Below are 14,300 nucleotides of genomic sequence, written 5' to 3'. Positions count from 1 at the left end.
AGAAATGAAAAGAGCGGAAAATTTCACATACGAATACGTTATTAAGTCAAGGTCAAAAATATCCTCAGAGGTCGTGTGGAGGTCAAGTTTTCAAGACTACCCGTCCCACCCTTTTAAAACGTAGGGATGCACTTGTACAAAAAATGGGTCAGACAAAATTTGCATGGTTTCGAGGGATCTATCTGGCGGTGACCTTGAATTTGACCTTGAGGTCGACCTTGGGCATAAATCGAGGTCAAAGTAGTGTTTTTCAAATTTCTAAATGAAATAATCAGCGCCGCCTGTATTCGCGTTACCCAAGGTGTACCACGAGGAGGTCACAAGGTCGGACTTACACCTCGTCGGGGTGCTTTTTTAAGGTGGTTCCCCTTGCCGTCACCTCGTCGGGGTGCTTTTTTAAGGTGGTTCCCCTTGCCGTCACCTTTGTGCGTACGCATGTTATTCAGTCTCGATGTTCGAAATATCCACCAATATGCATCAATACAGGCTGTTACCCTGCGTTGGAAATCATCCGTCGCCCGACGAATTTCGGCAGTATCTAGAGACTGAATGGCTTGGCGAATTCTGTTCCTCATGTCTTCTGCAGTGGTAGGTCGTTCGCGGTATACGAGGTCTTTTATTCTTCCCCATAAATAATAGTCTAAAATTGTAAGGTCCGGTGATCGCGGTGGCCAATTATGTGGACCGTATTTGCCTATCCATCGGCCGGGAAATGTACGGTTCAGTTGATGACGAGCAATGACAGACGTGTGGGCGGGACATCCATCCTGTTGAAACCACATATTTATACGTAATTGAAGTGGAACATCTTCAAGTAAATGTGGAAGTTCGTTTTCGAGTAAATCGACGTATACCAAACTGTTCAAGTTCTCTTGAAAGAAAAATGGTCCGACGATATGCGTATCAATAATTCCGCACCAAACATTCACTTTCCAGAGATGTTGATGATCCAATTCTCGATACCAATGTGGATTCTCTTGTGCCCAATAACGAACATTATGTGTGTTCACTTCGCCGTCACTTTTAAAGGTGCACTCATCAGAAAATAAGATACTTCTATGGAAATTAGGTAATTGTTCAGTAATCCAATTACAGAATATCCGTCTTTCTCTATGATCGTTCAATGTCATGGCCTGGTGAAGTGACATCCGATATGGGTGGAATGAATGTTCTCGAAAAATTCGACTGATAGTGGAAATACTTACTCCACTATCTCTTTCTCGACGCATCAGAGAATCGTGCGGATTTACAAGGGCAGACGCCATTATATCAGGTGCTCTTACTGAACGAACTGGTCGATGAATTTGCCTTCTCTTATTGTGGTCCGGCTGAACGATACCTTTTACAATAATTCGACGTTGTAAACGACTGAAAACTTTGCGCGAATGTGGTGTACGATCGGGATATTCATTTTGCCACATTCTTTCAGCTGCTCGAAAACTTCCAGCTCTACCCAACACCGACAACATTAACGCAGCTTCTTCGTTCGAGTAAGGCATACTTACAAATTAATAATAATCCTCTAATTATTATGCCTAACTACTCGAGTACCGAGGTATAACGCGCAACCTTTCAAATTTTCGTTGTTAAATTTATTTTTACATCACCTACCATAAAATTAATCGTTTAAACTTAATTTTATGGTAGGTGATGTAAAAATTCTTTGTCGTGACGTTATTTGATAGCGCGTTTAGTACCTATAACGCGAACCTCAGAAACTCGTCCGAGTCTTCCCAGAAAAATCATTTGCACAAAATTGCTATCGTTCAGCGTCGGTAGAAACTACGAAAATTTGCTGTACTCAGAAGAAGACACAAAGTAATTGTCACGAAAGAGCACCCTTACATACCCTTCCTAAAAGTTAAAGCTTAGAATTGATAGTATTACGCAACTCGTCACAATTTACATTTTTTATAAGCAACACGGTTGTAAGCAGGTCACAAAGTTATCGTACGTCGGTTGTAAGCCAGTCGTCAACAATCACAAGGTGGTCGTAAGATTATAATAAACGGTCGTAAGTTGGTCGTAAGCGGTCGTAAGAAGAATAAAATTAATCGTTTAACAACGAAAATTTGAAAGGTTGCGCGTTATACCTCGGTACTCGAGTAGTTAGGCATAATAATTAGAGGATTATTATTAATTTGTAAGTATGCCTTACTCGAACGAAGAAGCTGCGTTAATGTTGTCGGTGTTGGGTAGAGCTGGAAGTTTTCGAGCAGCTGAAAGAATGTGGCAAAATGAATATCCCGATCGTACACCACATTCGCGCAAAGTTTTCAGTCGTTTACAACGTCGAATTATTGTAAAAGGTATCGTTCAGCCGGACCACAATAAGAGAAGGCAAATTCATCGACCAGTTCGTTCAGTAAGAGCACCTGATATAATGGCGTCTGCCCTTGTAAATCCGCACGATTCTCTGATGCGTCGAGAAAGAGATAGTGGAGTAAGTATTTCCACTATCAGTCGAATTTTTCGAGAACATTCATTCCACCCATATCGGATGTCACTTCACCAGGCCATGACATTGAACGATCATAGAGAAAGACGGATATTCTGTAATTGGATTACTGAACAATTACCTAATTTCCATAGAAGTATCTTATTTTCTGATGAGTGCACCTTTAAAAGTGACGGCGAAGTGAACACACATAATGTTCGTTATTGGGCACAAGAGAATCCACATTGGTATCGAGAATTGGATCATCAACATCTCTGGAAAGTGAATGTTTGGTGCGGAATTATTGATACGCATATCGTCGGACCATTTTTCTTTCAAGAGAACTTGAACAGTTTGGTATACGTCGATTTACTCGAAAACGAACTTCCACATTTACTTGAAGATGTTCCACTTCAATTACGTATAAATATGTGGTTTCAACAGGATGGATGTCCCGCCCACACGTCTGTCATTGCTCGTCATTAACTGAACCGTACATTTCCCGGCCGATGGATAGGCAAATACGGTCCACATAATTGGCCACCGCGATCACCGGACCTTACAATTTTAGACTATTATTTATGGGGAAGAATAAAAGACCTCGTATACCGCGAACGACCTACCACTGCAGAAGACATGAGGAACAGAATTCGCCAAGCCATTCAGTCTCTAGATACTGCCGAAATTCGTCGGGCGACGGATGATTTCCAACGCAGGGTAACAGCCTGTATTGATGCATATTGGTGGATATTTCGAACATCGAGACTGAATAACATGCGTACGCACAAAGGTGACAGCAAGGGGAACCACCTTAAAAAAGCACCCCGACGAGGTGACGGCAAGGGGAACCACCTTAAAAAAGCACCCCGACGAGGTGTAAGTCCGACCTTGTGACCTCCTCGTGGTACACCTTGGGTAACGCGAATACAGGCGGCGCTGATTATTTCATTTAGAAATTTGAAAAACACTACTTTGACCTCGATTTATGCCCAAGGTCGACCTCAAGGTCAAATTCAAGGTCACCGCCAGATAGATCCCTCGAAACCATGCAAATTTTGTCTGACCCATTTTTTGTACAAGTGCATCCCTACGTTTTAAAAGGGTGGGACGGGTAGTCTTGAAAACTTGACCTCCACACGACCTCTGAGGATATTTTTGACCTTGACTTAATAACGTATTCGTATGTGAAATTTTCCGCTCTTTTCATTTCTGAACTCATAAATACAGGTTTACATTTGAAAAACACTACTTTGACCTCGATTTATGCCCAAGGTCGACCTCAAGGTCAAATTCAAGGTCACCGTCAGATAGATCCCTCGAAACCATGCAAATTTTGTCTAAGCCATTTTTTCGTACAAGTGCATCCCTACGTTTTAAAAGGGTGGGACGGGTGGTCTGACAAACCCGGTATATGTCAAAATAGTTCACGCATACACTTTTCACGCAAACCGAGGTTTACGCACACCTCACCCTGCTTTCGGGGGAGGTGCGGTAGTCCCGAAATAGTTCACGCATACACTTTTCACGCGAACCGAGGTTCACGCACACCCCCCCCTGCTTTCGGGGGAGGTGCGGTAGCCCCGAAATAGTTCACGCATACACTTTTCACGCGAACCGAGGTTCACGCACACCCCTTCCTGCTTTCGGGCCGGCCCGAAAGCAGGGGGGGGTGTGCGTGAACCTCGGTTCGCGTGAAAAGTGTATGCGTGAACTTTTCATGCGTGGAAAGTTAATATGCGAGATGCCACATGGGTTAGATGACGCGCTTTAAAAGTATTCAACTGTTTAAAGCGCGTCATCTAACCAATGTAAGTATTCTCTGCTTTAACAAAAAGACTTCAATTTATCAACAATTTACTACTTTAAATGTTGTGTTTTGGTAAAGCAGCGACTTTCTCGCGAAATAAAGTATTCTCTGCTTTAAAGAAAAACGTAATATTAGTCGTTTATACCTCTCAGTACTTAAAATAACTGCTATATTTTCGAAACATTTTTTGTTAATAACTTTTTAACGAATAATGAGCGCGGGCTAAAACCTTCTGAAGGTCACTCAGGAGGGTGACCTTGACAACATACTAAAATATCAAGGTCATCCAAGGTGGTCCCCCCCATCTAAACAATTACCGAATCTCTTATAATAGAATGATCGAACGAGGCCGCCGAAGGCGGCCGAAGTTCGATCAATATTATATTTACCGTCTCGTTCGAAGATGATAGAGAATTAACAATGTAGTACTGCTTGTCAGTGCTTAATTCCACAACGTTTTAGAGTGTAACATATATTCAAATTTGGGGGTTATACCGCCTTTCTATACCTGTTTGTCGCCGTCGCCATCTATCTTCATATTGTTTTTTGTGTATAGATAGTAGGCACTTTTTTAAATGGGAAAGGTTTGAGTTATTGTCGAAGTATTCTTATTCGGTGATGATCCTGGGTATAGTTATTCAGGGTGACCCTAAGGGAGGGACTTGGATCATCTTCGAACGAGACGGTAAATATAATATTGATCGAACTTCGGCCGCCTTCGGCGGCCTCGTTCGATCATTCTATTATATTAACCGTCTCGTTCTCGATGATAGAGAATTAACAATGTAGACTTTTAGCGTATTTAATATCTCGAATCTTTTCCATTTTATTTTAGCTTATTTTATAATAATACTGAGCGCGCAAAATGATCATTGGAAGACTGGATAGGTCTATTGTAAAATCTCATAAATGTTTGAGACTGTACAGACCAACCAGCTGTTCGCCTAATAGTTGCGATGTCAACGCCTTTATTGAATGCAGCAGAGACCGCTGCATGTCTAGTGCTATACGCAGAGAATTGTTCTGTATCAATACCTGCTTTCGTTAACAGAGATTTTATCCAATGTCCTATAGTTTGTGGGCTAGCTGCGCCATATGGCTTAATTGTCGAGATCAATAAACGTTTATTACTTTTATCTCTTAAGTCTTTTGTGATTTCCAAATATTCCAGAACACAGGATGCAACACACAGACTAGGCTTTGTTTTAAAAAAGGGTAAATGTAGATCAGGTTGAAAAGACCCTGGTCTTGATGTCTTAATCAAGTCTGGTATTTTAATTGTAATCCCAGATGAAGATTTTGAAATATTGTCAATATTAATTAACGCTAAGGTCTGGAGTCTGTGTGCCGTCGATAATGCTAACAAGGTTGTTAATTTTTCAGCTGCATCTTTAAGCCTTAGTTGGGACAGTGGCGGAAGCTTTTCGATATAAATTAAGACTGGAGTTGTGTCCCAAGTACTGGAATATTTTGGTTTAGTCGGTTTTTGTTTAAAAACTCCTTTCAAAAATCGAGCTATAAGACCATCTTGAGAGATATCCTTTAACGAAATAAGTGAAATAGCCGATCTGCTTGTATTTATTACGCTGTAACTTGCTCCATCGTTGAACCTTTTTGATAAAAAACTTAAAATATCTGAGGTTGGAGCATTATAAACGTCCAGTCCTCTGTCATGAGCAAACTCCCACCACATCTTCAATACGCTTTGGTATTGTTTCAACGTTGAGTTTGTAATTGAATTGATCATAAAATTTATTGAGTCCTCTCTTACGCCTTTTCTTAACATCGCTGATATGACAATTTCCCTGCCACCAGGGAAAGGTGGGATGCCATAGGATGTGGTGTTTTGTCTCTGTAAGGTGATATTAAAAGCTGTTTATCCGGTTTAAAAATTAACAGTTTTGAAATTAGTAGGGACTTGTATAGAGGATACCAGGGTTGTGTTGGCCAAAAGGGTACCACAACCACCCCTTCCGCTTGATCAAGAATAATTTTTCTTAAGGTGCGTAAAATGAGTGCGAAAGGAGGAAAAGCGTAGAACTTTTTGTTCTTCCAGAAACTGTGAAAGCATCTACTACTGATGCGTCTGGATCGGGAAATCTAGAGTAAAAAATGTTACATTTTTTGTTCATTCTAGATGCAAAAAGATCTACTGAGGGCCTTTCGAAATTTCTAACAATTTGATTAAAATATCTATCAGATAGTTCCCATTCTGTATCAAGATTTGTGATTCTAGAAGCTGCATCAGCTTCCACATTTTCCTTGGAAGCAATATAAGAGGCCCGAATCCACAATTTTCTACTCTCGCACCATTGCCAGATTTTTCTTGCAAGCTCACTTAGATGCGGAAATTGAATGCCACCTGCTCTGTTTATATAACAGACGGCTGTAGTATTATCTAATCTTAACAAGATTTCTTTGTTTGAGAGATCTGAAGCAAAACACTTAAGAGCAAAAAACGCTGCCAACAACTCTAAGAAATTGATGTGATGTTTTCTTTCCTCCTCGTTCCATGCGCCATGAGAACTTATGTCATTGCAAAAACAACCCCAACCAGTCAGAGATGCGTCTGAGAAGATTTCTAGAGTATAATTTTGGGTTCTAATTGGGTTAGAAGCCGTTTGAATATTTCTCTTCCACCATTGAAGATCGTCAAACATAGCTTTTTTAATTCGAATTTTCCCTTCGAAGTTGTTATCATTAAATTTCAAGGCTAGGAACTTCTCTCTCTCCAATCGTTTAGAGTACATGACACCATAGGTTACCGCGGGACAAGCTGCATTTAAAGTACCCAGTAATTGTGCAAATTCGCGAATTTTATACCAATTGTTTTCTTGAAACTTATTTAACAAAGACAAAATTTTACATTTCTTATTGTTATCCAACTCTAAGCAAAAATTTACTGTGTTAATTATGAATCCCAGATATTTACATTTCTGATTGGGTACCAAGCAACTCTTCTTATAGTTTATGATAAACCCTAGTCGTTCCAGCAGGCTAATTGCTTTTTTAACATTGTTTCGACATTTCTTTATTGAATTCTCTACGAATAAAATATCATCAAGGTAAATAATGCATAGAATACCGGCAAGTCTTAAGTAATTAATAACGGGTTTCATAATTTTTGTAAAAATATATGGACTTGTACACAGACCAAAAGGTAAGCAATTAAATTGATATAATTTCTTGTCGAAACAAAATCTTAGAAACCTTCTATCATTCTCTTTCACAGGAACTAAATAATAAGCATCTTTCAAGTCTAGAGTGCACATAAAATCATTCTTACTAACTAAATCTTTAGCTGATCTAATGTCTTCCATCTTAAAATGTACTGGATCTATAAACTTATTCAATTCCTTTAAATTAATAATAAACCTATTAGAACCGTCTGGTTTTGGAACGAGGAAGAAAGAGGAGATGAATTGATCATCAGATTCTGTGCATTCCTCTATGACATTTTTTGTCAATAATTGAGCTAATGCGGATTTGATTTCTATAATCTGTTCTGATGACCAACTTGGTTCATTCAAGGTTTTAGATTGAATCGGATGGTCCTTAAACGGGATTGAGTATCCTCTGATACAGTTTAAAATAAAATTATCGTCCGTAATTTTCTTCCAGGCGTTAATAAAATATCGAAGATGACCAGCTGTGCTATTTACTTTCACTTCTTCGACGATGAGTGGCTCGTCGTCCTCGCTGAGGGTTTCCGTTGAGACTGTTTGAATCCCTGGTTCCTGGGTCTGAATTTGATCGTCGGTCGTCTGTAATAATTTCCCACCTGCTTCCAGGTCGCAGGTGGGTATTTCCAGTTTCCCTGGCTACGAGGAGCTGCTTGAGTCTTGTGAGTTTTTTCCGGTTGTTTAAGGCCAACTACCGCTTTCTCAATAACTTTTGCTTCTTTGACCATATCTCTGAATTTTTCTGAGTATAACCATTCGTCTGAGGTTGTTGTGTCCAGAGTTGGTTTGAGCGACTTGTTTAACAGAGGAGTGATAAAGGATTTTCTCGTGACTGACTGTTGGTGGAAAATCTCCGACAAGAGTTGGCCTACATGGCACAAGTGTTCAGAAAATTTTTCTTGATCTATACCATCTTCTGGTGCTTCTAACATCATTGATATTGCAGCGCCCAAGGCTAAGATTGCCGTTCCGACGCAATTTTGAGTATCCACAAAGTGTTTATCTCTCTTCTTGGCAATATCTGTTAGTATTGGTATAATATCTGTGTTTACCTTTGGAGCCTCCGTATAAAATTCATCTTTCCTTGAATAAATTTCTAAGATCTGATCTCTTTTCTTCTCTGGGAGCCCCTCTTTCATCCATTTCATCCATGTGACTCTCAACTCCTCGTGAAAGTTAATTTTTAAGTGTTTAGAATCATTAGAATCGATTCCCAGCAGTTTTTGGATCTCGTCTCTGTTGGTATCCTCCTTGGCAATTGACTCAGTCTGTTCTGTACAGACTATGGACTGTTCTCCGACTGAAGCAGAAGCGTTTTGAGAGGGCACGTCTTCTTTTTCAGTCATTGTCTCTACTATAATATCTGAAAATAAGTAACAAAGGAGGAAATAGAGAGATAGATCAATGCAGAGCACTTGTTGTGCATTTTCATGAAATCTTGTTCTTATTGAACTTTTTCACGAGATACTAAATATCAGTTTTTTTTTTTTTTTTTTTTATTAATGGCATACATATCTGGCATACAGATCTGAGTAGCACTTGTGCGTTTTCGTGAATTTTTGTTCTTATTGAAACTTTTTCACGGGATGCTCAATGTCAAAAAACGTGTGGCTTTTTGACAACTCAACAGCATAAATAGACCTGAGTAGCACTTGTTGTGCGTTTTCGTGAATTCTTGTTCTTGTTGAACTTATTCACGAGATACTCAACGCCAAAAACGTGTGGTTTTTGACGACTCAACGTTCGTGTGGAACTGAAGAGTATTATCTATTTAACCTACCATTGGACTTTCGTTCTCCAGTCTTGGACTGAGGCGGGATATCTGAGTGACTTGGTGTCGAGACAGATGTCTTTCCGGCGCCTTCGGTCAACTGCCTAACCATGTTTGTTAGGTTAGTTATTTGATCCTGCATCTCCTGCATCTTTTTGTCCGCTCTACGACCTCTTTTATGTCTGTCCTGAGAGTGAGATCTTGACCTTTTTCTTTTCTTCGAGTTCGACATAATCCTGAAACGTTTATTGATATTTATTGATATAATTTTCTGTTACACTGTTGAAGACGTCGTGAAATCGTCACACAACAAAACAATATGAAGATAGATGGCGACGGCGACAAACAGGTATAGAAAGGCGGTATAACCCCCAAATTTGAATATATGTTACACTCTAAAACGTTGTGGAATTAAGCACTGACAAGCAGTACTACATTGTTAATTCTCTATCATCGAGAACGAGACGGTTAATATAATACTTCTACTAATACAAAGAATTATTGCCTTATTTTTAATTTGAGGGAAATTTATAACGTATACAGTTTATTTCAATATGTTTTGTTTTTTATTTATAATATTTATAATTTATTATTTGTAATATAGATATAATATTTATATATTTTTATAATATATAATATTTATATATTTTTATAATATATGTACAATATTTATATTTTTATAATATGTATATAATATTTACATGTACATTTATATTATAATATATAATATTATACAAAGTATTTGAAAAGTGTGGGACCCCCCTATTATCTCAAAAAGAACGCACTTTCACGGAAAAAGACTCGAACAAAAGTTGTAGGGGTCGTAAAGTACTATCACCACAAGATAGTACTTTACGACTCCTACAACTTTTGTTCGAGTTATTTTCCGTGAAACTGCGTTCTTTTTGAGATAATAGGAGGGTCCCACACTTTTCAATAATATATAATTATAATTAATTATATATGATATTTATAATATTTATAATTGCTAAGAGGTCAATTTTTATTACCTAACGCTTTCGCAACAGCTATGACGTTATCGTACAAACTCCAATAATCCCATTAATGATTAACGTTTGCAGGATTTTTTTTGCTAATAAAATGTTTGTAAAATTATAAATGTTTTGCGGCGAATTTGTGTGCTAAAATTAAATAAATTAATTAGCTCCAAAAATAACCTTTCTCACAACCGTAAAAATATATTATAATACATTTTACACGAGAAATAACGTAGAATTTAAACCAACCGAAATCTTGACTTGAAACAATGTTATGGAGTATGATATTCTGTGCATGTATATAAACTTTCTAAATTTCATAGAATGGTTTTGCTATTAATATATTGGGTAATTAGAGTAATTGCGATAGTTACTCCAAAAGAGAAGATTGTCACTCTAATTTTAGTAAACGGCTACTCAACTGGAGTGATACGATTTCGTATCTCGAAAGCTATAGTAAACTAAATCACGATTCACTAAAGATCGACTAATAAATGACTGTAACAGAGCAAAATTTTTCACTCAAAACTGTGGAGTGATGTGAAGATCACTTGTAATCTTACCGTCCGTCGCGTCGCCTTTAATACTCTGTGTTATGGATATCTAATAATTTCGTATGTGCTGTTAAATTTATGTTTATCTCGACGTTTTTATTAACAGCTTGACATCATAATGTATCGGTATTACATTACCTGTTTGTTAAATAGAAATCGATTGACTTATGCGTGATTTATTGATTAAATTTTTATTAGAAAAAGAGCCACCTCGACGGAATTAAATATTAAGTCGCCAAATATAATTATTAGCAGTATTAATAATGTCATGCCAATTTTCATTTCAGGTGTCCGGGACATAAGTATCTTATGTTAGAACTCTCTGTCAGTTTTAATCTATAAAAAGAAAGAAGATAAATATAAACGATTACACAGTAACCGGAAGAAACTTAAAGATAAAGAGAAAATATTGTTGACAAATACTGAGAAAAATAAATTTTAGTACAAATTATATGCTTCAGTCACTGCATAAACTGTCTTGAGATGCATATTTATTTCTGACAATTCGCAGCTTATATATCAAAATTGTGCGCCTAATTAAAAACGATGCTTTATGACAATTAGATATGCTTACTTAACACAATATCCTGTGCTAATATCAGATATAGATGTATATAATTGCGATTTTATGTTTTTTTTTTAAAATAATCCAAAACTATAATAACAACGTGTTTCCGATATATTATAATAGATATTTTAACTAACATGGATGTCTGGGATGTAACATACAAAGTCGTTGTGATATTTACTAGTCAATAGATATTATTTCTCAATGTATAATAAAATATTAGTTATTTCCCTCAAACAGCTTTTTTCTGTCAGAAAGATTTTTGGCAAAAATGACTAGAAGTTATAATTTATATTTCTTTTATCTCTTAGGAACATAATCAGCTGTGTTTGTTTTTTATATTATGATTTTATTACATTTTAAATTCACATTAAAAATAATACTGATATTCTACATTGCAAATTGTAATCTCTTTTCAGTCACTATTATGTTCCTTTTGTATTAATCTATTATCTTATTATTTTATAACTTTTATAAAATACATTCATGAATATTGTTTATTATAAATATTTATGTGAATATATACATATTAAACAGACTAGAATTTATAATAAATAGATAGATAATTAATATAAAAGTATACATTAAACATAATATGATTCAACATTACACTGATCCGATAAATTATTTAACATTCATTAAACATTATATTAATCAGATATGTTATATTCTTGTTTAAATTATTAATAAAAATTTCCGATAAAAATAAAGGTTTTTAAATAAAATTTGAAAAGCGATTCACGTGTCGCTTTAGTTCAGATGAGCGTATATCGAATCTTAATTTTCCCAAGAAATTATTTATTCAGTTGTATTGTCATTTCTTATATATATTCTTATATTAGAAATATAATATAGACAACTAAGGTAAATATATATATTTAACTATATTTATTAATATAAATTTAACTACATGTTTATATAGCGTTTAAAAAGATATTTTTGCATACATTCTAAAATAAATTTAAATTTGCTCGAAGAAAAAAATGTCTAAGCGCTTTATTTAATATATTAAATAATAATAATATATTCTAAAAGAAATTTTTTGTAACAAAATAATAATATCTTCCTTCTTTCTCTTTATCTCTTTTTATGTAAAATTATTCCAAGAAGGATAAGATAATAGAAATTTGTGGCACTGTGGCTACACCTATATCTCGCCGACAAAAAGTAGTTAATACCGTGCTTTGAAGAATACAAATTTGTTGCTCATCGTGATTTAGCTAATATGTCGTTGCAAGATGCAATAAGAATGTCGACGCATTGCACTCGAATGTTGCAATATAATAAATGTTAAAATTATCGAATTTGTCGATGATAGTGACAAAGTGGTACTAGAAGATTTAAATTCTCCATTTATTAATGAAATCTTAAATGATTTACCGCAGATTCGACACCACACTAAACTCGTGACGACCCACGAGAAATTCCCAAATATTTCTTTGCCCGACAACGTTTCTACAACGAAAATTACGAAGTTGTCGAAGGACGAGAATTGTTTGAGATAGTCCTTGGTTTCGATATTTTAACAAAAAATAGCAAAAAATTATACAAACAGTTGCTGTCTCTGTTAATGCGACAGGGTTTTCTACTGACTTTGGAAGAATCCGGGGCGGTCTACGATTATTCATCCCTGAAAATGTATGAGTTGGATATTATACTGGAAAAACAAATAAATGACAAGAAGCTTTTATTATTAAGAAAATCGCGAAATATTGCGAGAAACCAGCGGATTGTACATGTGAACAATTACGAATTTTCGGGGGTAGATGAACTGAAATCAATCATGAATGTGCAAAACGAGACTGGTGTAGATACGGAGATAATTCTCGTCTCGGAAGAAGACTTCGAATGCGGGCTACTCGGTTTTATTAATTGTTTGCGAAAAGAACCAGGCGGCAAAATAATTAGAAGCGTATTTATTCAAGATGACAAAGCGCCTACATTTTCTTTGCAAGAACCATTGTACATGAAGCAGCTACAGTTGGACCTACCTATCAATGTTATACGTTCCGGTAACGTTTGGGGATCATACAGGCATTTACCATTACCATCGTTAGAATCAAAACTTGTTCAGACGGCTTACGTTGCGCAGATGGTATGTTAAGATGTTCTATTATATACTTTATAATAAATAATATTAATTAAATGTTTACTTATATAACAGGTACAAAGAGATATGAGTACTCTCTGCTGGGCACAGAGCAGAATGTCTCGCATTATTAACCATGAAAATCTCGTTAATGTAATTTATACGTCTGTTAATTTTAGAGATATTATGATAGCTACTGGCAGACTTAATGCTGAAACTATCGCACCGTTCGAACGCGTTAACGACTGTTTCATTGGCTTAGAATTTGTTGGTTTCAATACGCATAAGCAGAGGATAATGGGATTATGTTCACACACAGTAAAAAATCGTGCGTCCAAATGTTAAAATTTTCTTGTGTTACCAAGATTTGACTATTATTTCAATGTAAATTTAACATACAACAGCTATGTTATTATTTTCGTGTCGCGTCTTGGCCATATTATTGAGAGTGATGCCTTGCGTGGCGATAACGGGAGCGAGTTGTGCGGGTAACGGCGAGCCGCGAGTGGTCATGTAATTTGAAGGGCACTCGCCCTCGTATTTGAGTAACGTATCCGGGCCCTCGAGGACGGCGAATATTGTGTTTGGCGGGACGGAAAGATCGACGGGATCGGCGCGGGGCCGCGGAATCTCCGTGCTTGCGAGAGAATTCGGGATTCGCGTGGCAAGCCGCGGGATCGTCTGCGATACGAGTCCTTATTTCGTGTTCGGGGGCAATCGCCGGCCAGCGTGGTCGACACGGCGAGATCGCCCATAATTTTTGCGTCGTGCGGAATCGAGGTGGCCCGGGTGCGCGTTGAAGGAGCAACCGAAGGTGCGGCGAGTCGGTTCGTCGGCCTCGTGGCGTAAGTCCGTTGTGAGTTCGAAGCAAGGTACCGCGATACCTGAATCGTA

The 14,300-nt window shown here is 37.0% G+C and overlaps 1 protein-coding gene across 1 annotated transcript; it reads right to left on the bottom strand.

Annotated features, from left to right (window-relative positions):
- Positions 1-6,333: 6,333 nt before the first annotated feature.
- Positions 6,334-9,467, bottom strand: LOC139816151 (uncharacterized). Its single transcript, XM_071783522.1, has 2 exons — positions 9,207-9,467; positions 6,334-8,789 (listed from the first exon to the last, which is right to left on the bottom strand). Exons 1-2 carry the CDS (start codon positions 9,427-9,429, stop codon positions 7,909-7,911), a joined length of 1,104 nt encoding a protein of 367 aa, XP_071639623.1. The 5' UTR covers positions 9,430-9,467; the 3' UTR covers positions 6,334-7,908.
- Between the last annotated feature and the right edge of the window lie 4,833 nt (positions 9,468-14,300).

Source organism: Temnothorax longispinosus, chromosome 7 (assembly GCF_030848805.1).
Source record: "Temnothorax longispinosus isolate EJ_2023e chromosome 7, Tlon_JGU_v1, whole genome shotgun sequence".
Taxonomy (NCBI): domain Eukaryota; kingdom Metazoa; phylum Arthropoda; class Insecta; order Hymenoptera; family Formicidae; genus Temnothorax; species Temnothorax longispinosus.
This window is presented reverse-complemented; position numbering and strand designations above follow the sequence as displayed.